The 24,868-nt window shown below is 38.4% G+C and overlaps 1 protein-coding gene across 29 annotated transcripts in view; it reads left to right on the forward strand.

Moving 5' to 3' along the window:
- The window catches only part of si:ch211-285f17.1 (sickle tail protein homolog), a 116,137-nt gene that overhangs the window by 60,372 nt on the left and 30,897 nt on the right, over positions 1 to 24,868 (forward strand). For 18 of the 29 annotated variants that reach the window (XM_044105271.1, XM_044105261.1, XM_044105269.1 and 15 more), the window contains exons 2-4: positions 616 to 902; positions 18,085 to 18,165; positions 19,738 to 19,933. In XM_044105271.1, coding sequence (XP_043961206.1) covers positions 616 to 902; positions 18,085 to 18,165; positions 19,738 to 19,933 — 564 coding nt within the window. Of the gene's footprint in view, positions 1 to 615; positions 903 to 3,626; positions 3,805 to 13,721; positions 13,816 to 16,506; positions 16,815 to 18,084; positions 18,166 to 19,737; positions 19,934 to 23,236; positions 23,382 to 24,868 lie in introns of those variants that run through there. The other 11 variants (XM_044105274.1, XM_044105265.1, XM_044105291.1 and 8 more) reach the window with 7 other exon arrangements.

Raw genomic sequence — 24,868 nt, forward strand, 5'->3', positions numbered from 1 at the left:
GTTCATGGGCTGAAATCTGCAAGAGGTGCTTTATTTTACCCTCTAAAAGGTACAGATTGTACCTGCCTATTAAACAAGAAAGCAGGTAATTTCAAGATATTGCATTTCTACCCTCTGACACATTTTCCAAAGCACTGTGACAGCTTTCCAGTTCCAGATTGAATTTAATATGTGAAAATAAACTTAAATTCTAATAGGTTTTTGACAAATTAGTCTGGTAGTTCGAAGACTGTCTGTTTTATTCCAGCTTCCTTTACACAACTTGTTAAAGTATCCTTAAGCAAGACACCAAACTCCTGATCTGCAAATAAGTGTGCGAATGTGTCTCTGTGTGAATGTGGTTTTTTGTGGAGAAGCAATTGAACAAGTCTACATAAATGCCGTTCCCTAACTATTTCAGCCAAAAACAGACCCAATGAAATATTACCTTGGTTACAGTGATATGAACTACCTGTTCTAAAATTCTACAGAATAGTTGTTTATCCTGGATTTGTGGGTTCAGACTTTGACAGGAGACATTACAAATTAGAATTCTACTTGCAGGTGGGATTGATAAAAATAGTATTTGTTCAGAGTTTTGACTCCTTGTCTCTCTGTCTCCCTTTGCTGTCTCAGAACAAACCAAAAGCAACCTGAAGGTGACCTCCCCAGAGGACACTGAACATGTAAGCCGTAGGCAGGCGTCTCCAAATGGGACATCTTCTACAAGAGGGGATGCCAAAGGCAACCGCACTGTCCCTCGAAGGCACACATTAGGTGGGGCCCGCAGCTCCAAAGAGATCCTGGCCATGCAGCCATCAGATATGGACAAGAAGAGGGAGGCCTTCCTGGAGCACCTGAAGCAGAAATACCCCCATCATGCCTCAGCAATCATGGGCCACCAGGAGAGGCTGAGAGAGCAGGTCAGTGGGTTTAAGAAGGTTTAAATTAACTCCAGCAGAAACAGGAGTTAATTTATGTAACGTGTATAATTTTATGTAAACAATCTCCTTTTACACTAAACAATGCTTTGAAATTTTCTTTAAGCAAAAGCAATCAGGTATTTACAGTGAAAATAGGCACACCTGTTGAACATTCTCATATTTTCTCATGTGACAACAGTCCATTTTAATCTACTTTATTCAGATTTTATGCATAATTATGAAGAAGGAAAATGATACACTAGCTTTGGACAACTAAATGCTGAAACTTTTGGCAGTTCTTTCTTGTTAAAAACTTTGAATTCATTGAAGTCTTGAAGCAAATCCTCACTTGAGCTCTGGCTGTATGTTTGTCTCCTATCCTCCTCTAAGGTTAAACATAAATGTACCTTGGAGTTTGAAGATAAGACCCAATGAATATATTTGCAAGACACAGAAAGACTTAACAATGGGATAACTGTCTCTCTTTGTAAATACAAAGTAACTCAGAAGTTGTGTGCAATATGTGGAAGATTGTAACTGTTTCTTAGTTATTTTCTGCACGTATTAGTCAGTGCACAGCTGCGGATGGTGAAGTCAACATCTGAAGTTGCTAAATTGTGTGATACATTAAGCTTTGAGTAGGGTTAGTGGCCATTAGAGCTTCTTACAGGTTTGGTGCCCATATGTGCCTTAGCTGTGGTTAAGTTAAGCCCTGTCTTTTGTTGGCAAATAGATCTGGAACAGCTGCAGTGAAACCAGACATTAGACATAATGCCTGATGTGACCTAAGCTAAAGAAAACCCCACTTGATAGTTTTGTTCCCACCAGCCTTTAAAAATAGGGGAAGCATGATAGAAATTATTTACATCCTGAAATACAAAACATACAATTACCTAAAATCTGCAATAAAAATGAAAAACAGAGAAAAAAAAACATACAGATGGAGAAATGCACCACAGGTTTAGATAAAATCATTTAGATAAAATTGTATTTTATTTTTATTTAATTTATGTCTGAGGACGGGCATGACTATGGGAGAAGATGGATTTTGAAAGCACAATCCACCATATATGTCATTTAAATGCCTTTGTATTTCAAAGAGTTCCATGCACTCTCTCAAATTTCCTCTTTGGAAGAGAAATTCTTTCAGTCCCACACTGAACATTTGCTATGACATGTTTTCTCATCATGCTTCATGGTTAACCTATCTGTGATGTTTGTTCTCAAAAACGTTCATATTTAGCCTGCTCTGATCACAGGAGATCAGAGCAGTTTAACTATTCCAGTTAAAACTTCCGTAGCTTTTCTCAAATCTACTTATTTTTGTGATGGTAGGACTCACGGTGTTCTACTTTTGGCATGTCTCCTAAGCAAGGGATCTAATGGTCTTTATGGAGACCTGTAGCCTTAAGATGCCATTCTGTGCTTCTGCTCTCCCAGTGGAGTTTGGAGGTTATTGTACCTTCTTCCTGCTCTTCATGCAGACTGATGACAAGTTTAGTTCCTCATTTGTTTTTTGTCGCAGTGTTGTCATATTTATGCATTAGGGAAACTGAGAGAAGTAAATGTTTCCAAATGTTGTAAATGCTTAATTTGTGTTTAGTTTTAAATGGTTTGCTATGGATGCCTGTGGTGATTTTATTAAAAATTAAATTTCTGTGTTTTTTTTTTTTTTTTCTCCTGCTGAATAAATGTGCTGAAATTGTTGTGGTGTTATTATGCTACAGTCAAGAAAGTTGCATTTATTTTAAAGGTCTTTACTCATCTTTTCTGGGAGAGATAAGAAATGTGTCCATGTCTGAATTTGTGAAAATAACAGCTGTGTAAAGGGCTTTTGTTTAGTTTTAAATTGTGCTGATTACGTTTCTTTGTAGACTGCTCTGAATCTCAAAACTATTTCCTTCCTCCTTTTTTGCCGTAGGTAATATTTGAGGTGCATCCTATAAATCTGCCTGTCATTGTTCCCTCCCACATCTGTAGTGAAAGAGTGTTATGAAACATGCAAATATCAACAGTTCAAATTGGCCATATATGTTCCTGCTTTAATCACCTTATTTGACTTCTCTTCAGCTTCAGGCACACTGATATACTCTAAGCAACACAGTGATGGAGGATATATATTTTGCAGTTTTGTTTCTGGGTTTTTGGAGGTTATAAAGTTGTGTCGTGTCTTTCAACTCTCTGACATATCTGGGCTAGAATCAAGGTGAACATTTCACCTCACCTGGTCATTCTCTGCCTGTTTGCTTTTGGTCAGAGGACACTAAAAGGATGAGCAAACAGAGTGTGTGTAGCCAAAACAATTCAGGTAATGGTAAGACAGGCACTGAGTCATGGGGTAGCTCCAGGCGAGGGTGCAAAGCATTGTCCAAGAGGGGATTTGTCAGGCAGCCTTTACATGCACAGTGAAACCTTCTTCCACAACAACATCATGGACTCTGACATATGCAAATCTACAGCCACACTGAAGATAATAGGACATCATCAGCCCATTTGTTTACATCTATCTGAGTCTAGTCAGAGTTTTCCCCTCATCCAAATATAGATAAATATACAAATCGTGTGGTTTATTGAATTAAAAATAAAGGGCAGAGAATACTCCGAGTCGGAAGGAGTCAGACAGGTAGGATCAGCTCCGGACCGGGGTGGAGTCAGGGTTGCCATAGGGACTCGTGATGTCACAGCTGAAGGGCTCAGTTTACGTGTAGGTGCTTGTAGGAGAGAACTGGCTCGTTGTGAGAGGAGCAGGAGAGCTCTGCTTGAACGGGCTATGGACCTAAAGATGGTTTGGAGGGATATTTTTCTCTGCACGTGAAGTCCGGCAAGGATTAAACTGAAAAGGAACTTTCAGAAATTATTTGAGCTAACGGGAGTACATGCGCCCGGATCAGAAGCAGTAAAGGTAGAGTACACCGAGATTTGCGATGTCTTTCTAGTCAGCAAGTGCAGCTGAAGTGGTTTTAAGTTGCTACCGTGTTGGAAGTTTGAGCTGGAAGAGATCACATCGATGCGTCTTTTTGTTGAGGTTTTCAAACAGCAGTGCGCCAGCCTTAAGTTGTTTTTTTTTTTTTTCTTCTTACCGAACCATGCTGTCACAGTTTGCGTAAGTTTTACTTGCGGAAAAAAAAAATCCAGCTGCTGTATGACTTAATTGATCATTTATTTGAAAATGATCAAAACGATGCTTTCACCTGGAACTTAATTGCAAAATAATGATCGCGCGTTTTGGGGTCTGCAATAAGGCTACATGTATAGTAATGACAGTAGTTGATATATATATATATATATATATATATATATATATATATATATATATATATATATATATATATATATATATATATATATATATATATATATATATATATATATATATATATATATATATATATATATATATATATATATATATATATATATATATATACACACACACACACAACAGGGTCGCGCCCAGGAAGTTTTTAAATGGTTTTCTTGCTGAGGGTCCCAAACAGTTTTTGAATGGCAAAACAAATAAACCCCAATGCCTTGACTGCATTTTTTTTAAAATGGACATTCTATAAAAATAAATAAATGGGAAATTACCTGTACTTGTTTAGCGCTTTATCAAGTCCAGAGCAACCCCAAAGCACTTTACAGTACATTCTGGCAAATGGTGGTTGCACTGTAAAACGGTTTGGTATAGACCCCACATCACTGCAGATGTATCACCCATCTGCACTAATCCCATGATCTTGTTCACAAATGAGGGAAAAAATAGAGCGGGAGATTGATAGGTGGATGGTGTTGTGTATGGTAATAGTTAATACCCCCAACATTCCCTTTTTTGTAGTGTATTAGTTGTTGTTGCTCAACTTCTTTGCCTTTGTAATTTTGACATTTTTGGACATTGTATTGAATCAAATGTGAAACATTTTTATAGATGAAGACTGATGCGAGATGGGTTGTCTGTAACATGTTCAGAATTGTTCAATTTGTTTTGGCTCTCACAGGCTATTATTATCTCAATTTTAAAGACCAGATGCTTGCTGCCTACTTACAGGAAGCCCCAAGTTAAGAAACCCAATGTGTCAGTTAAAAAACATTTTGTTGCTTTTAAAATTCATCAACCCAGAGATTTTGTTATTCAGATTGGTGAGATAAATTCAAAGTAATCACCAGCAAAGTGATTAATTTGAATTTATTACAGGATATTGCCATAAGGCAGACAAATACAAGTATGAATATTTGACAAGTGAATTTGGGATTCATGAATAGAGGAAACCATGATTGTAAACTGTGCTTGGCATAATCTGATTGGCATTCTCAAGAGGAACGCAATCAGTAACTGCTAACAGATGCAGGAGAAAATGAAAACAAAGTACAAACAAAGAGTTTATTGCAGCATTTGTCATCTTGCATCCCAGGGAGGTGTTGTTCAGCTTCAAGACAAAACAAACAGAAAACAAGCATCATGGTAGCACTGCTGTGTGAGCGATAGAGTGGAGGATTTGTTGCCTTTCCCACGCAGGTGTAACGATCCAGGCCATACAGGAAAAGGCACATAAGTGGCAGTGCACGCTTCAGAGGTGAGAATGAAATGTCTGCTTGGGTTTAAGTTACATAGGTGGAAGTTTTATCAAGGTCAGCCGGAGGTTGGAAAGATAATATCATGGGAGCCGGAAAAGTTGATGACCCTTGTATTTTCTGAATGGCTGCCCTAACACTGACTCAAATGAAGAGACTGATGAGATACTCTTTTTCTACTTCTGTGATCCTTAAAGCCACAACAAAAGCAAGTGGTTTAATCTCCTCCACTCCTCATAACCCCCCTCCTCCTCCAAACACCTGGAAACCTCCCAAAGGGAGATGAGATAACTTCCCACTGGCCCAGACTGCCACACATCCTCTTCACCCTTCTGCCTCTGCCCAGAGGCAATGACTGCGACTAAATGAGCTGCTTGACCGATCACAAACACACACAGACACAAAATCCAAATTCCTTCCTGTGGCTGTGTCAGTTTCTGTATGTGTGATGAGCTGTAAACAGGTTTTTGAAGAGAATGGAGCAGATATTTTGGAGCATCTAAGTGCCTTTGTGTTCAACAGGCAGACAAACTGACCGAAAGTAAATTAAATTCACCTTTAAGCATGATTAGCTGTCTCCTTTAATCATTCTGAAGAATGCAGACCATTACTCATACCATCCATCCATCCATCCATTTTCTGTTCAACCTTGTCCCTTAGTGGGGTCGGGAGGGTTGCTGGTGCCTATCTCCAGCTACGTTCCGGGCGAGAGGCGGGGTTCACCCTGGACAGGTCGCCAGTCTGTCGCTGGGCAACACAGAGACAGACAGGACACACAACCATTCACACACACACTCACACCTAGGGAAAATTTAGAGAGACCAATTAACCTGATAGTCATATTTTTGGACTGTGGGAGGAAGCCGGAGAACCCGGAGAGAACCCACACATGCACAGGGAGAACATGCAAATTCCATGCAGAAAGACACTGGGCTGGGAATCAAACCCAGGACCTTCTCTCTGCAAGGCAACAGCTCTACCAACTGCGCCACTGTGCAGCCCCTCATTACTCATACCAATTTTGTGTTTTGAAACTTCACTAAAATGTCTCCAGGATAGGTATGATTTCAAGTGGTAGATGACTGAAAGATACTTGAAGAGGTGAGGTATGAAATAACCAAAGCAAAAATTTACAAAATGGCAGATTTAGTACACAAACTTCACCTATTGTTGATTAGCTCTCTAAATAGGTTAGTTACTTATTTTCTCAGTTATACCTCCCACACTGAAAAGTGGTGTGGCCACAGTTCAGGAGATTTCAGGCTGAAAATCAGTCAATTTTGGCTGACGGTTGATTCCTCTGTGCATCATTAGTACAAAAAGCCATAAGGGATATTAGTTTTATAGAAATTGTTGGGGGCACAAATTACTGTAGTAGGCCTTTTAATAATTTCAATTACTGTAGTCAATTATTTCTTAAGGTGAAAATCACTCCAATTAAAGTGATTTTCCAAATTGTTTCATTAAGATTTTTCATTTCTTGTACAAAGGAAGGTTAACTGATTTAAGGGTGTTTCATATATTTACCAGAGATACCAAGAATGTTTAAGACTTTCTTCAGTATTTCTTGTTTTCGAGTCCACAAAGCTTCATGCTTTTATCCAAACATTTGCTAGATTGTGTATGTTAGAAGATGAAAGTATTAACTCTGAATTACATCACTTTAGAGATCACTAAATCAGTGTCATTGGCATATCACTTGAAGAACAAACTGAAGAAAGAGCTGATAATTTTTCTTATTTAAAAAAAAAATTAATTATTCTGTTGTTTATTTGAATTAGTATGAACATAAAAACTGCATTCAGTGCTTATAAATTAAATTTTTTATTTTCGCTGCAAGGATATTTCCATAGTGTTTTTGTATGTTAACTTTTCTTCTAATGTTAGATCTGCAGTGATCATGCATAATATTTTTTCAGTCTGCTTTGCTGAATGAACATGCACATTGAAACTGATAAAGGTCTGACTGATACTCAAAAGCAGCTCTGTTTTCTTATGATGTTGCTTTATATAACAGGTTATAATAATTTTACTTTTGTTTTATTGAGATCAGAGCTGTTGTATTTCAAGGAACCATTTGCTTACTTACCACGTTTAGTGTGTTTCGTCTTCTGTATGTGCATTTTTCTGAAGATGTTTCATGTGTCATAATCTGTGGTTTAAGTGGATGTCTTCCTCATAGTTTGCCTAAGACTGTGTTGAAGCAATACTCCAGAGCATTTTGGGGTAGCTTTCCTACTTCTACACCTTCTGCTTAAACTTTTTCCTAAATATCCAGACCCATTTGGAACATGGTGTCAAGTTTTAAACTCTGCAGTTATGCTTTTGGATTAGGTTTAGAAGGTGGAACTTGGACGCCATTATAGATAAGTTGAGCACACTTTATGTGGAAAAACAGCCAGATTTAGTGCAGTAGCCAGTAAAAAAAATACTTGCTGGTCTTCTTGTCATTTTATTGTTTTGAACCTCTGTAGCCTTGGATATGTGCTGTGGTAAAATAGATTACAACAATGCAACATTTCATAACTGTTTTTCACCTAAAAGGTGATTAGTGATGGTAGTGATTTTTCTAAAAAGAATCTATTAATAGTTCAGTAACCTAGAACAGATTTTGATTGATTAGCTGCTAATCTATGAAGTTGGAAAATATAAAACTTTTGATGGGTACATAAATGGGAAACAGTGCCCTTAACGTGCCTATACTTATAGAAACCCTTTTATAGAGTATATCTGCATCTGAAAACAGGATCATAAATTCAATGCACCACTGAAAAAGACCTCACCTTACCACAGTTCTTAGCAGCTTAATCCATGTTTGAATATAATAAAACTTTGAAAATGGGAGTTTAGAATGTAAAGACAGTTTTTAAAGCCTCCACCTGAGTCTTTTTTAAGCAACATTTGGCCAGCCTCCCGCATTCTTTTCTCTGTGGGATCCTGGCTCCGCTACACTCTTGCCTCACAGATTCAAGGTCAACAAGATAATGCTGACTCCAAGTGCAGCGTCCTGCAAGAGATTGGAACATGATTAAAGAAAAGTTGAACTGAACTGGGATGGAATCGCCTCTGGTTTTAAATAAATAGTAAACCCAAGATAACTTACTAATATTCAGTGCTGTCTCAGTATCCCTGTAGGACTTCACAGAATAACTCATTTAAATATAAAAACTGGAACTTTTAAAATGCTAGTAAATGGTTTCATGTTATTCTGTTGTTTGTTACATTGTGCCTTGAATGCAGCAGGTTAATTATCGATAACTTTAATTTGATTTGATTTTTAGTTTATTTGTTTTTTCACAATACATGCAAAAAGTTTGGATTTCATTTTGTTGTGAAACCTCTGAGTCCTTAATCTTTTTTAGGGTGTGCTGCTTGGTGTACAAATTTTATGTAAAGTACAATGATACATGTTTGGACCCAAACATCACCTTTCAAATCAGCAGGGGCTCTTCTTGCTGCTGCTGCTACATAAAATGACGATCGGAGAGAAACAGGATGCAGAAAGATGGCGATGTCCATTTGATGACTGAATCATTAACCAGGATGCTTTTTGGGGGGAATAGGGTTTGTTTTTAGGGGTGCGGTACCCCAACTGAGAGGACAAGTGGCGCCGAAACTGTGTCTAATCCCAGTGTCATTGGAGGGGTGGGGAGTTTTAAGCTGCTCTGACAGAAGGCCCTGATGGACCTGCCACTGACCAATGCCGATAATGAGGCAAGCCAGACAGAATTTTACACGCTGTCTCAAATGCAACGCCAGTGCACTAATCAGACCAGCTAATCAGGTCTGAGCTCTTCTCTCTGCCCAGTTCTGCAGCAAAAACAGAGCTGTATTACTGCTGGCTTAAGTTAACAACAGCAGTCTGACTTGGAGCTGCTCTACCCTAAAATGGCATGCAAAGGTGATGAGGATCCTAACAAGTTTGGATCATCTTGACAGGCAAAGGCAGTGACATTTTTAACCTTGTGGCCTTACGCTCCTTCAGAGCACCATGAACGCCATTTGTCAACATAGGAGCTTTACTGGCTGGTTATTTAACATATTTCTTCAGCTTGTTTGCCCTTTTACAGAACCTACTGTTTAAGCTACGCCAACACAAAGAAGGCAAAGAGGCAATTACATTACTGTACTTAACAAAAAGTTGTTTTAATTTGTGATGATTCTGACTAATGCATTTTGAATTAAAGAGTAAAAATGGAATCACTCTTGAGTAAAGATGGCTTACATTAATTATTTCTGAATTTATGGTTATGTTTCTGGCCATGTTATTAAGCAATGGTAGAAGTAAATTTTGTGGCTGAGACTCAACACCAGCATAACTCTGCAGTGTGAAAGTACATCTCAGTACCAACAGTGAACAGGGCTTATATCTGACAACATATAAACCAGTGGCTTATAACTTTAATTTTAGTGTTTTTGTTAAACATAGTCAGATTTGGCAGTGGTTGGGTTGAGTTGTTTGGTTAGTCTTTGGTATTTAGCATTGGTATTCAATGCTGTGGCATAATCTCACACTGAAAATTTTAGAAAAACAATCATTAATCTCAGCACATTAAATCAGAGGTGGAAAAAATCCAATGTGAAGACACAAAGTAACTGTTTTCAAGCCACAATTCTTGCTACTCCAACCAATTTCTTTAAGAAAACCATTTTTGTGATTTATTTTTAACACTAAGTTAACAGCAAAATGTAGGGATTTTTAAATAGTGATCCAAAAGCTCATGCTTCCCTAGAGTATAAATACAATGTGACATAAGACCTATTTCTATTGGTCTTGTCTCTTTAGAAACACAAAATGTTTCCCATTTTATGTTTCCCTTCAAAGTGGGAAACACAAAAGAACATGCCAGTCATGCAAGACAGACATTCATAGGCCAGAAATTAGGTATTTCCCTGAGGTTTCCCATATCTGCTGTTGGAGCAATAATTCATAACTTCTAAAGAAAATGGAACTGTAACAACCAAGGCTGGATGACGACCAAGCAGTAAAAAATAGAGAAAATCTTCTAAGTTCAAGACAACTGCAGCAATAGAGTATCTTCTTCAGAATACTAAGTAAGCTTTACCAGTTTACTTTTAAAGTATAAGAAAACATCTTAATGTTGGCAAGAATAGTTGTGGGCACTGTATTTGAATATATACGTTGAACTTTCCCACTTTACCTCCAATCTATACCTTTGGTATGCAAGTCTATCCTACATCTGGATCCATTCCTTTGCGTCAAAGGAATGAGCCTCACTTCAAAAGACGATTCAGAGATGAAGGAGTACCGGGGTGATTTCACAGCTCTGAGCATCTGGCTCAAACCTATTTTGATCCTCTGTATTTTATTTCCCGCTGGCTCGCTCTTGGTGAAGATAAAGGGATGGGTTGGCAGCACAGCTGCTGAATTATTTAAAGTCAAATAAGCTGCATTCATAAGATATTTGAAAAACGTTTTCCAACTAATACAATGAGCACAAAGATTTGTCTTGCACTAAGCAAGATGAAATGGATGATAGGAAGCACCTGTAATTTGCAACGGTAAAGTTTCTCTTGGCATTTGGAGCTAATTTGTAGTAACTAATTGGTTTGATAGATGTGGAGTGTGTGGCACAGTTCTCTTAATGTTTTTGCCTCAACTGGGGTTTCATGCTTTACATAAGCAAGCTTGTCACATTTTCTACTAATTGATCATGTATTTTGTTTAGACTGCAGTTTAAAAAGTGCTGTAGCTACTAACACATTAAAGCACAAGTCCAGAGATTTAATGGTTTCTACTGTTAATTAACTGGAACAAAGGTGGATGATTGGGAATAAGTTTTTGGACGAGTCAGCAAATATATGAGAAAAAAGTTCAGTAATATTAAGTGCTAGGTGCTTGTCTGTGATCCTTTTTAAAACCCTTCGCTAATTATTAAGTACCTGCTCATGCAAGCAGAAAGTAGATGTGGCACAAAGAAACCACACAGTATTCAGGAAGTTGCTAATTGGTTTCAAGAATTCCTGACATGTGTCTTACGAGATAACAGGTTTCCCATAGAAAAAAAAAAAACAACAAAAAAACAACAACATTGTATCAGTTATTTAAATACACCCATGTGCCACTTTGTTAGGTGCACATTGTTAGAACTAAGATGGACACCTATTTGGTGGCATAGATTCAACAATGTTTCTGAAACATTCCTGAGTGATTTTGGTCCAAATTAACTTTATAATATCACACAGTTCCTGTAGATTTGTCCGCTTACTGTCCATGAGGTGAATTCATCTTTCCACCATTTCACAAAGGTTGCTCTAAGTGATTGAGATCCAATGACCATGGAGGCCGCTGAAGTATAGCAAACTCATCCGTTTCCTCCTGGATAAAACCCATCAGAGGATGGGCACACAGCGGACATGAAGAGATGGACAGGATCAGCAATAAACTTCCTTTAAGTATAAATTGGAGCTCATTGATTCAATGTGCAGACAGGAAATATTCCTACAGAAAGGAAATGTACCAGCCAGTGCAGGCTGGTACACTACCAGCACCAGCCTGATGCGCCTGAATCCCTTTATGTTGTTGACACCAGATTCTCATGCAACACTATAGTTTTTGTATTGAACTGAGTGCGGTGGCATCCAGTGTCAGCTACTGCTGACATAGCCACTTACTTCAAGGTTCAACTTGCTGTACAGTCAGAGATGGTGCTCCTCAAACCATGGCAGTAACAAAGGGTTATTTCATCAATGTTTTCTTCCCTGCTGTATTGAACCAGTCTTCATTACATCTAGATAGCTAACTGCACTGAATTGGCATTTGTGTTAACAAGCATTTTAAAAGCTGTACCTAAAGTTGTTAGTAGTAGCATATGTTTCACTCTTTCTTTTGCGAACTTTCCGTTTGCTATACAGCATGAAGGATTTCCCTTTTACAGAAGAGAAGAAAGCTCTGTTTCTCTTTGTAAAAACAGCCGTAACTCATGCAAAGACCGGTTTTCTGACTAGTGATGGCAAACGTGTCCACTTTTTGTTTTACCATGAAGGATTTATCTGCACATGTAAGCAAATTGAGCACTTATTGCGCAGTTCTGGGCTGTCCTAAATGTTCAGTCTCACGGTTGACATCAAGGAGCAAGTTGGGACAAATCAAGCCGTAAGCAAATAGTTTGCATGTGTTTGTTAGGCAAGAAGGATAGTAGGTAGGTGAGAAGCAGACTGAATATGTGCAAATTACTACATGCAGGTAGGGATCTTTCAGTCTTGGTGTAAGTCTGGAGCAGTTATCTTTTATAACTGCACAGACTTACTGCCCTGACATTTAGTGCAAGGCTTAAGTAACTTTTTGAAAAGCAAATAATTTTGGTAATGACTTACTAGAATATTCTCAAAAACAAGATGAGCCTTTCAAGAAAAGAATATAGCATACTCAGTTTTGTGTTGGCAGGTTAGTTATCAAACATTGGCCATGAAAAACTTTCATTGCTGGAACAAGTAAGAATACCCTTTGCTATATGGAAAAAACAAACAAACAAAAAAAAAAACTAAGGTCAGAAAGAAAACACAAACTCTCCTGCTAAACAAACTCAAAGTGATCATGTGACTATGTCTGCCATCAAAATCCTGGTTTATGACTATCTAATGGAAATGCTGACAACATATGATTTACTGCTGTGTCAGGAATGGCACATTTGGCAGAAGTCTAACTGTACCTGAAGCTTCTTTTCCACCATTAAGTTGCTTCCTCAACTGCAGGACTTGTGTTAGATAGTCACCCCTGTCATTTTGTCAACCATGTCAACCCACTTGTTTACCAAATATCAAACAGATCATCTGTTTATCATTTTAGCCCTATGAGTTTGAAGCCGAGACTAGCTTCGGATTTGCATCAACACTAAAACAAATGTTGTAGTGTTGGAGCAGTTTGTTTTTATTAATTACAAGTGTCTGTTTCAACGTGCCTTATTTATGAAGTTAGGGTTAGGGTTGCTGCAGTCTCAACCTTCAAGAAAGTAAGAAATATTCAGACATGTTCAATAAGTCCCCACCATTCCGTAACCTGGGCTGGAATGTCATAGTAGAATTTTAAAGGCTCACATAAAAACAATGGCTTTTCCCCTGCTGTCTTCCTACTGTGGATTGTGTGTTTGCTTGCAATGTGCTGCTGGATCGTGAGGGACGTGGTAGATGGTTGTAGCGGTGGGGGGCGGTGTCTATATTCGTTATGGAGTGGAGTAGAGAGGAAAGGGAGCAGGACAGGGGCCAGTTGGGCAGAGCAAGTGCTGCGACAATAACACAGGAAGAGACTGTTTCTCTCTCAGAGCGGGGAGTTTCTAATCTCACATGGAACTCACTGGTGGACTGTTGAAACTTGGAAAAAATGGTAAATAGTGCATTTTTTAGCTCTCTACCAGGTTTTGTGCTTCATTTATTATTGAAGATTGAATACTATGTTGACTATTTATTACTAAGCACAGGCCAAATAGTAGCAGAACTAGTGTTCAATGCATTTAACGCTTTACATGTTCGTAAAGCTTTAAATGCACTCTTCTTACAAGCTGTCTAAAAGATACTTCTCATGCTCTTTTATCTTATTATCTTATGTAACATCCTGTGCTGTAGCTATGATCCTAATTTGCATGCGATTCTTTTGCTCTCTTACTACTCAGTCTGATATTTAATTAATGCACAAGAGTTGTTGTTGTTACTGTTTTGCATATTTAATTTTGCGAGGGTCTCTTAATATTTACTGGGTTTTCTGGCACTGTTCTTCCACTCCATTGTAAGCTTTGATTGTTACTACTATAAAGTCATCTGAATCAACTCACCAATTAACAAACAAGCCCATCTGTGAAAGGTCATGCGAGGTTTGTAGCGAAAGGATTAGAAGAGAAATGCATTAGTGGAGGGAGCGGACAGAGGGTGGTGTTTGCAGTGAATGGAAATGGATGACTGGGGAATTCTGATATAATGTCTTTTAGAGTATCGAAAACAAAAGCTGATCGCCAGCCCACAGACAGAGTACAGACCAGTTGTGTAGAGCTTTCTGTAGACTCATGCGCTTGATTTTCAATTAACTCCCGCTCTGCTGAACACTGTCTCTGCGGCACACATAAACACATTTATCCTAAGGAGATGAGGGCAGTCCGGCTTGAACTTTTTCTCTTATCACATCAATTTTCCCAGGCTTTGCTCTTTCATTGAAATAATGTGTTGGAATGAAAAAAAACGTAAAGTTACATCATTTCTAAAGCCGCCTTGTTCTGTTTGAGTTTGCTGTTGAGCTCACATCCTGGTAATTACCGTAAGCTGTACGTCTTCTCCCCAGAGCACCAGCCAAATTAGCATCTTAAGTGAAAAGTTGTGCTCCCAACATCAGTGTTTGCATTTTTAAAGCCATAACAACCTCCTCTTCTGTCCTCTGTTGGCTTTTTTACCATATAGAATGAGTGAATAAAATGTGTTTTCCTGGTTACCTTGTGTGTTTTTGCTCTGGTTGTGCACATAGTAGATGTTGTGTGAATACATTCTATTGTATTCAGATAAACACCTCCACAGGTGACCTTTGTTTGGTATATTTGGCTGATATAGTAGTACCATAGAAAGTATTTACACCCCTTGAACCTTTCTTTTGTTTTGTCACATTCCAACATCACTTTTCCGTTTGAAAGAATCTTATGTAATAAACTAGTAAAAACAAGTTTCAGAATTTTAAGGTGGAGGGAAAATTGTGCATTGTTCATAACAGAAAGACAAGGAGCACATTAAACCTAATAGGAGGCCCATGGTTACTCTGGAGAAGTGTCAGAGATTCACAGTTCAGGTGTTGTGAAAATGCCACTTTCTAGAAGCTGGGACATGCCGTTCAAATATTCCACATGTAGAAACTCATTTACAATTTCCTTCCTCTTTACAATCATGCAGAAAATTGTATTTGTCTAAAACAAAATCTTTACAAAATGCATTGTTTGTGTCATTAAATGTGACAGAATATAAAAAAAACTGTGGTGTTACAATTGATAGAGACATGTTACAGGTCAAAAAGGGTTTGTGGAAAAATGACAGACAAATGTTCACTCTTTACAGTAAAAAGGGACTTTGTGTAAGAGAAAGTTATTATAACTTGAGCCAGATACTGTAGATTATATAAGAACGTAGGCACCAATCAACTGGCTTTGTGTGGACTGGCTGCAGGAGGTGTGCATAACGGCAACCTTTGAGGCCATGTCTTTACTTAAATCTCCATGAGTGACACAGCAGGCTCCTGCTGGGATCCGCTATTATTCTTAACAATCATAATTTACTTTAATCTTTCCAGCTCTGCTCCGCGTGGCAGCCTGTCCATCAGGAGCCAAGACGACGCCGGGATGACATAACGTCATCTACATTGCTTTAAGAAATCATAAAACATAGCCACTTTGCCTTCAAAGAGCTCCTTAAAGACTCACAACAGGTGATAAGTTGCAGTAAAAAAGCTTTTATAGACGAGTTGAAAATCTTGAAATGACAGCTCCGACCTGCTCTGTTTGAACAGTACCTCAACACATAGGCCCAAGCTTTCTTCATGATGACAGCAGACTGTTGCATAAATGTTAGCAGGATGTCCCGGGTTCAGGTCAGATTTTCTGGAACAATGGCCCGAGTCACTCATGCACGCACCCAGTCCTTCTTTACATCCCTCTTACTCTTTCAGGGGCGTACAAGCAGACTCACACAAAGAGACAGAGTGCAACCAAACTACTTCCAGGCTTCTCTGCTTTTTTTTCCCCACAACCGTGGCTGTTTGCCTGATCACTGCTTGCCCACACTGCATTAGTCTTGACATGCATGTCATATAAAGCTCCCTTCATGCATGGCATTCAGGCAAATTTAGGAGCAAAGGCTTGATGACTCGAGGGAAAGGTTGGCTGCAACTGCAGCCACACAACTGAGACTTCTGATTAGGCACCAAGTTATTTCTAGACCTTCTCTAACATTTTCTAATCACAGTGATTATTGGACCTGGGCCTTTTATAACAGCCTACTGGCACTGGCTGCAGCTCACCACACAACATGACATTTTCTAGATTTTTTTGACATGTTCAGGTGTTATTTTTCAGACATATTGCCTCCTAGCAGCCTTGTTTCATGACTTTGTACCTTTCCATATTTCAGTATTGAAGCTAACGCCAATGTCTCTGTTTCACATTCATCAAAGCTGTCAAAGCCAATGCGGTGTAAAACTGGGACTCGCAGGCTGCACAATTTTGACTGGAGTGTGGGATGGAATGCACTGTAGGTCCAAGAAGGCTGAAAGAGGGTTTTGCAGTTGCGGCTTTCACATCTGAAAGCTGTTGGCTAGGACAGCTGTGTTTTCATTACATTCAAACTGATAATATTCTGGTAAGCTCAAAATTATTCATATTCCTGACCTATTGAAGAGCCAAGAAGTTTTTAACTGACAGATTTTAGCGTTACTTAAAAATAAAATCCTCTTTTGCATCGTCAATTTGCTTTGGTAGTGGTAATGCCCAAACCTTTTACACACATTAAACTGTGATGACACCATAAAATTAACAATTTCAGTTGCATTACCAACCACCTCACAGCAACATTACCAAATGTTGCTTAATAATGTTGTAATAGTGTAATGATCCCTGTCTATGGATATGTTCACACTTTTTGTGATAAAACTTTAGTTCATTTGCTTTGATGGAACGGTTTGATAGAACGGTTATGAAGTGCACCAAGGGCAAAAAATTCTAAAACTTGTCCTCTATCTGTGTTCAAAAATATTAGTAGGTTATATATGATTTTTAGCCATATTAGTAAGAGCCATAGAAGATCCAGTTGTTCCTCCAGAACCGCAGTCCAAGGCATAACAGAGGAACTGTTCAATCAACATAGCATTTCTTCCATAATAAAAGGCAAGCTATGTGGGAAAGTGAACCTATGATCAAGGCCAGGTTTGAAAAAATAGAGCCACTGCATTCTCCAAAATATTTCTGTTTTATATTTCTGACAGAAATCTATTATATTTTGTGCTGTTGCAGAAAAAAATGCAATAAAGCTTACATTTTTAAATTTCTTAAAGATTTTTTTAGTTTGTATTGTTCTTCTACACCTTTGGAGTTTCCGATGATACGAGTTTACACAGGCATACCGCCCTGACATAATTAGTATCTAAAGTTGGTGGAGACCACTAGTTCTCCCAGTGGAGCATGTGAGAAGCTTGAGCAGCGGTGTGGGAGGGCTGTTTGCTACCACCATCACTGAATGAGCTTTTAAATCATTCAGTGCTCCGATTAAATTCCCAACACTTGTCTGGTTTCAGGTTACATGTTAACTCCGTGTGACCTCGTTCTTTTTAAAGGTCACCATAACAATACATTACAGACGCATGAGCGCACTTTAATGCTGTTACATGGAGCATCATTTTAATCCCTGATTTATGAAACGTATTGGTGTGAACGGTTCACATATTTGGTATCTAGGTCTCTCATGCTGCTTCTTTCTTCTTTTCTTTAGCCTGCTAAAGAGATTGATATGTTACCAGGGCTCTTCTGTTTTCTTTGATGAACATCTCCTTTTCCATTTCAAGCTCCCACTGGCATTTTGTAGCCATGTTGTTTTTGTTTTTCCTCCTTTTCTCCCTTTTCTCTCCTGCCATCAGTCTTTACAGGCCATGATTGCTTCTCTTCACTCTGAGCTTGACATTCAGAGGTATTTGATGAAAATCCAATCACCCTACCAAGTTAGTTTGCCTTTTATCTTATCTGCATCATGCTGGGTTTGTGTGTCATTAGGTGTGTGTGGCTGTGTTCTCACCTCTTCTAGCATCTGTTGTGTGACCGTGTTCCCAACCTTTGTGCTTCTCGCCTTCGCTGCCAGGCTGAACTGGTCCAGCAAATGAAGGCTTCTAAAATATCAACTAAAAAAACAGAACTTTGGTTTTGAACATTTTCAACAAATGACTACGAATGTTCAGTAGCATGTTCATGTATTGTATTAGATAACCCAATAGGCTGGTCAACAATATTTCAACTCTGTACATTTTGTACGAGCTCAATGTTCTGACAAAACATTTGTTGTTTTGTCAGAACATGTAATTTTGTTGTTTGTAATTTTGTCATGTTACGAACAAGTGACAGTTGAGTTGAGAAAAATGGAAAAATGTTCTACAAATAAAAATCAGAAAAAGGGTGTGCGTAGTATTCAACTTCCCAGAATGAATACTTTGTAGAACCTTACTTTACTGCATTTACAACGGCGAGATGTTTGAGGTTTGTCTCTACCAGCTTTGCATGATTTGTAGAATTTTCTTTGCTAGAAAAAGCTCCAGCACAGTCCGATTAGATGGAGAACATTTGTCAACAGTAATATTCAACATTCAAGTCTTGCTCAAAATTCTCAAGTGTAGTAAGACCTGAGAGTCCTTTAATCTAAACCAGGGATGTCAAACTGCAGTCCTCAAGGGCCGGTGTCCTGCAGTTTTTAGATTTACCACAGGTACAAAATACTGGAATGAAATGACTTAATTACCTCCTCCTTTTGTAAATAAGGAGGAGCCTTAATGCCTAATTAGTCTATTCAGGTGTGGTGCAGCAGAGGCAGATCTAAAAGTTTCAGGGCAGTGGCCCTCCAGGAGTGGAGTTTGACACCAGTGATCTAAACCAACTTTAGGTTCTGACTTTATTTAAAATTTAAAAAGCAACACTGAAAGTTTTATTTGCAAAAAGATGTCAAAAAGCCATGCAACATTTCTCTTCCCTTCCACAGTAACTTTGTGTTGGTCATTCAGAAACATCCTATAAATACATTGCGGCTTGTATTTGTAATATGACAAAATGGGAAAAGGTTTGAGTGGTCTGAACATTTTTGCCAATTTTTTTTAATAAAGTAGGAAAAACATCAACTTAAAGGACAACAAAGCAGTTGTGTGATACTGTTGTCATTTTTCTCTGTAAGGAATCTTAAGGAAGACAAATCATACAGATTAGATTGAGGTTTATCATAAATGGAGCCCCAAAATCCTCTAAATTGTTTTCAAGGAATGTTTTTGAGATTAATGCCTCCCTGCACATTTGCATGGCTGCTGTTTTATCTTGTTGTGTTACTGTGCATGAATCAAGCAGGGCTGTGTATTTGACTTAAAAAAAAGAAAACACAGGACAGAGTCCAAGTTATGAGCAGTGTGGTGCTCCAAAGCAAACAATTTCAGATTTGAACTTTTATCTTTCATTCCAGGATTGTAAACTTTATGTGGAGTTTCCTCATAAGCATCCATGGTCTCACTCCTGTTTCCATTTGCCTCCTCCCACTCCAGAGCAGAAGTCCAAAGCACGGCCCCAGCCCACAGCCTGGCATTGGGGATCAGGTCGACCACCTATCCTTGGCCTCACTAGAGTCGTTGGACACCATGTCTGAAACGGACGCACCCACAGCCTTCACCCGCGGCAGCCGAGTCCGTGCCAGCCTGCCAGTGGTGCGATCGACCAACCAGACAAAGGACCGCTCATTAGGTATGCTCTCTTATTTGCTTCTTTGGTATCACATTTATACTTGGATCTTTTTTACATTTTGTCACATTACTGCTGCTGCTATCAGACACATCTTGCCTTGACATACTGTATGTCATGCAGTGTCAAAATATATGTATTATTTAAAGTACTATGTTGTGGAAACTCTGAAAACACAATTTCCACAAGTTGTGGTGGCAGCCTCATGAGGAGGGTTTACTCGAAACTTGATTAAAGGGGATGGAAGATGGAGCTAAAAGGGGTTTAATGAGGTTTAAAGGGGCATGAAAAGTTTTACAACGGATTGCATCTGTATTGATATCTGCATTGGACAATGCATCAGGACTGTAGCGGTGTAGCATCCAGACTGTTAGTTCAAAAAGATACAGTTGCAGAACTTGTGTGTTGTGTTTTATTACAACACTTGAAACAAATACAGGAGTCCTCAAATAAGGCTCATGACTTTGCAGGAGAAGCATTTATAAAGCTTATGGTATTATCAAAAAGGACAGCTATGTAAAGTGTTCTCACCAAGTACTTTATTACAAAGTTCATAAACCTTCTGTACATGGTGATGTCTTTCTGCAATGCGGCACGGAAACCAGGCTTGTACCTAAACAAGTTCTAATAAATTTGTTTTTGCCAAATAAAACTTTTAAAGTCAAGTACAAAATAAGGTAGAAGACTTTTCAATTTCCACATCTTTTTTTGCCAACAGTTCCTCTAATTTTCAGTTTATTTTGCAAAACTATGTTTTCCACTTGGTCTAAAGACTCAACATAAACAAAGTAATGATCAGGCATGTCCTCTCCCTAACTACATTGCATTCTTATTTTTCATCAGAGTGCCCGAAAACCTTCCCTGTCAAACTGAACAGTGCAGAGCAGAGCAGAGTAGCCTTAGCCCAGGGCAGAAAGTTAGTGAGACTGGGGAGTCAGTGAATTAGGATGGGTCTCTTGAGCAAATTACCCTAGTAGCTACAAACTCAGCCCTGTGGCGGGCAAACCATCACCTCACTATGCCATAGGCATACATCGCAAAATGAAAGAGAAAATAAATTAGAAGGACATTTTTTTTGCTTTTTATGTCTCCCCAGATGGCTTAACAGCCTCAGTCTACAATTTTACTCTGAAAATGTTTTCTCTTTAAATTGATAAACTTCTATGCTAATTTTTTCAGTACGAATTAAACACCTACACTATCCATATTTTGCAATAAAGTTTTGTAGACAAGTAAACAAAAAAACAGTGGATGTTGGTTCTGCCATCTTCTGATGAAGATCAAAGTGTTGAATACAAAAATAAATAGTTTGTGCCTTTTTTTTTTTTCTTTGAGAAAGCTTCTTCATTCTTCTCACTTCATTATTTGCTGTCCTGGCTTAAAACCTGTCTGGATTGACATCACTAAAGTGTTACAAAGAACTTACAGGTGGATGATTTTGTTTATTTGGGGCAAATTTTTTTACACAGTGTTGAAATCCCAATGTTTGGTTAAGGGAATTAGGTTTTAAAACCTGAACTGAGAGCAGGAGCAAGGTGAACATTCATCATAAAAACAGCCAAATATCAACTTTTCCGTTGAGAGAATTTGTTATCAAATCAACATATTTGACCTTTCTAGAATAGTGACAAAAAGAAAACCATTTTTAAAAGAAAGTTAATAAATCCCATTTCCAGTTTACTATAAGCTGTGTAGGGGGCACAGTGATAAATGTAATCTCATCTGGTCACATTATACTAATCCTGGGTGGCAGAAGACTCAACACCAACCTGTCTCTACAAACCAGCTCGACATTGAAATAAGGTGGTGGGAAGATCATGCTGTGGGACTTTTTTCTTCAGCATGGACATGGAAGCTGTTAAGGGATGGTTGTTGGTGGGTGGTTGTGAAATTGGAATTAGCCAAAAACCTGTTTGTAGGCTGCAAATGACTTGAAATTGCGGTAGAGGTTACGTTCCAGCAGGACAACCTTAAACAAACATCCAAAGCTATTATTAAGCGGTTCAATTCAAAGACTACACCCTGGTCAATTCATCACAAACAAGTGACAAGTGTATTTGCCGTGGAAGGTAGTTTTACATTTTGAATAATGGGGGGATTGAACTGAAATGCACGACAGTATTATCAGATTTTCTTTTTTCTTCCACTGAACTGTTTTGAACTCATTTATGTTGGTTTGTCATATGAAACCGGAATAAAAGCATGCTGTTAAGAAAATCTCATGAGGAATTTGAGACACTCTCGTTAAACCTGTTTCAGACTCGTACTTTAATCTTCGTTTTAAAAAGTTTTCCACTGTTACCCTGTCACTTACGGTCACTAGTGGATTTTAACGACTTATTCAGTTAGTTCTGACATCAGCAAACTGTCATGCAAATGAACACAAACATTATTACGTTTCTACTCTCCCAGAATTCACTGACAAAAAAAAAAAGAATCCTCCCAGTGATCCCAGTGATTCAACAAATCAACATTTAATTAATTTAATGTTCGTTCCTGTTTTTTTATGTTTTATATGCATTCTTGTTGCAAAACTGTATGTATGTTTTTGCTTTCATCATTACATCACACGATTACACACCGTTTTTGCCTTTAATTTAATAAATGGAAGAAAATCTTTAATTCACTTTACAAATTAATACAAAAAATAATTGTGGTCTAATTTATTTTTTCCGCCATGTTCTATCTACCTCTTATATTTCTCCTTTCACCTTCTTTCCACTGTCCCTCTTAATTTTGTCTTAGTTAGTATCCATTTTTTCTTGTGTTGAAATCTTAGTGAATCCTCCCATGGAATTCCTAACAGAATCAAAACATGTTTTGTATAACTTGTGTGCAGGTGCAGAAAATGTACAAATTTTGCAAATGGTGGATGTATTATTGCAAGGACCTTTCACACTTTTCAAACAAACAATAATATCTGAAGTTATTTAGATGATTTTTTGCAGTTCACTTCTTAGCAAACCCCATAGTTACGGATAAAGAGAGAATTGCGTATTTTGTCGGAAAGAATCACGCTACGGGGTGTCGTTTTTTTCACAGGTTTTGATTTGTTCAGTGCAACGGCTCTACTGTACAAAAGCAAACCCCATCAGAAAAGAGGCTTTACGACACACGTGTGCATGAACAAACTCACACATATGTGTACTCCATTACGCTCCTTCACTCCATCAAAAACATCAGGATAAAGTGTGGGGACAGTGGGGTGTTATGGTGTGATGAAGGGGTGGAGAGAAAACGGGGGGCACCACTTTACAACTGTGTCCCTCCCACAGTTTCTCAAGCACACACGGGTGCACGCACAGAGGCAACGGCACATGCTCCACTTTGTCCCAACGGACATGTGGGGATTCCTTGTACCCTCGCCTCTCGCTGCACAAGTTACTGCCTGGTCTTTTTCTTTACACTATAAGGCTGAGCAAGGAAACTGGACATCTTTCAGACCTCTTCAGTGAGTATCACATTCAACAGTGTAGCATCAGTTGGACTCTGTTTAATGGCTTTAACGTGTGGCTGAAATGTAGTATTTTACTGTTGTTTAGTTGTGATCCAAGTGAAATGGGGGGTTTTCACTGCTGTGTTTAGTTTGTACATCTGTTTTTCAGGGAAGACGTGTTAAACTCAAAAAGTTTCCAGTCTGTGCCCATTTGGTTACAAAACCAGCTAGCCATTTGTTGCAAGCTTTCAGTGAGGTCAGGCACCTGGAATGTAACTCGATTCTTCTTTCCGACCTACTTATAATGCTATGAATGCAGAAGAAATCCTCATAATAGTTGTGTTTCTTTCCAAGTGGCCAACATCCGCATAAAAAAATTCACATTATTCTAACCTATCTCATAGAAAAAGATGCAAATTTTCACTGTGTGAAGTTGCGACTGCACAGGAACACAGACAAACCAAGGAGTGCAGTGCAGAGGCTTAGCAGTTTTATTTTCTGGATTTGCCTTCCCCCTGTCTCATGGAGCATGTAGTGTCTTGTATAATACTTCACTAACATCTGGTAGCTTTTACAGACCTGGTTTTTATTGGTTTTACCAAGTAAAATCATGCCTCCTTTCTGTTTTCATTGGAAAAATCATAAACATACTATTAACCTGCCTTTACATGTAAGGATATTTGACTTTTGGGCTAATTTTTGCTATAAAATGGTTGAACTTTTGCAATCCAATTTTATCAAGTTTAAATGTTTCTACTGCGTATTTCAGTGTCAACCATTGAATCAGACGGAAAATTGAATTTGTTTTCTTCCCCTGGCACTGTTTATACAAGTGCAGTGTGGGCGTGTTCATAAATGTTGTGGGAGAGCCATCTGTTTTTTTTTAAAACACAGCGCAGAAGCCACACCCAGAGTTCAGAGGTTCAGACTTTGGTCTTTTTGCTACATAACATTTACTGTTCCTCCCAGGATGCACAGCTTTGCCTCTGCCCCAACTAACATGTTATTATCAAGTAATTTTCTTGACTAAAAATACTTTCTAATTTCCAGCACAGATAGAAACTGGGTGAAAGATTCATATAAATATTCTGCCGATGGAACCCCTGACAGTTTTTAGGGAATCACTTTGATTTCATTTGTTCCACAGCCCAAGGTAGAAATCATTCAGCATAGAAAGTGATGACTTTCAGTTTAGCTAGGACTTTTACTACGGTCACTCTACGTCATCAACTTAATGAAAAATTTCTAAAGATACAAAAACTTGGGCTGATATCAATATCCAATATTAATTAATGCCACTGTTAAGACTGATATTTACTGATATTATATGTACATTGTATGTGTTTCCCTGCACTTATGACTCTGTGAGTGCAACCACACCCCCTACATTGCTTCTCTGCTTCAAACACTCTAACAATCCTGCACTGCATCACTATCTCTGTCACATGACCAAACTAATACCACATGTTGAACCCATTCCAGTCCACTTCCTGAAACACTCA

This window comes from Gambusia affinis, linkage group LG21 (genome assembly GCF_019740435.1).
Source record: "Gambusia affinis linkage group LG21, SWU_Gaff_1.0, whole genome shotgun sequence".
NCBI classification, from domain to species: domain Eukaryota; kingdom Metazoa; phylum Chordata; class Actinopteri; order Cyprinodontiformes; family Poeciliidae; genus Gambusia; species Gambusia affinis.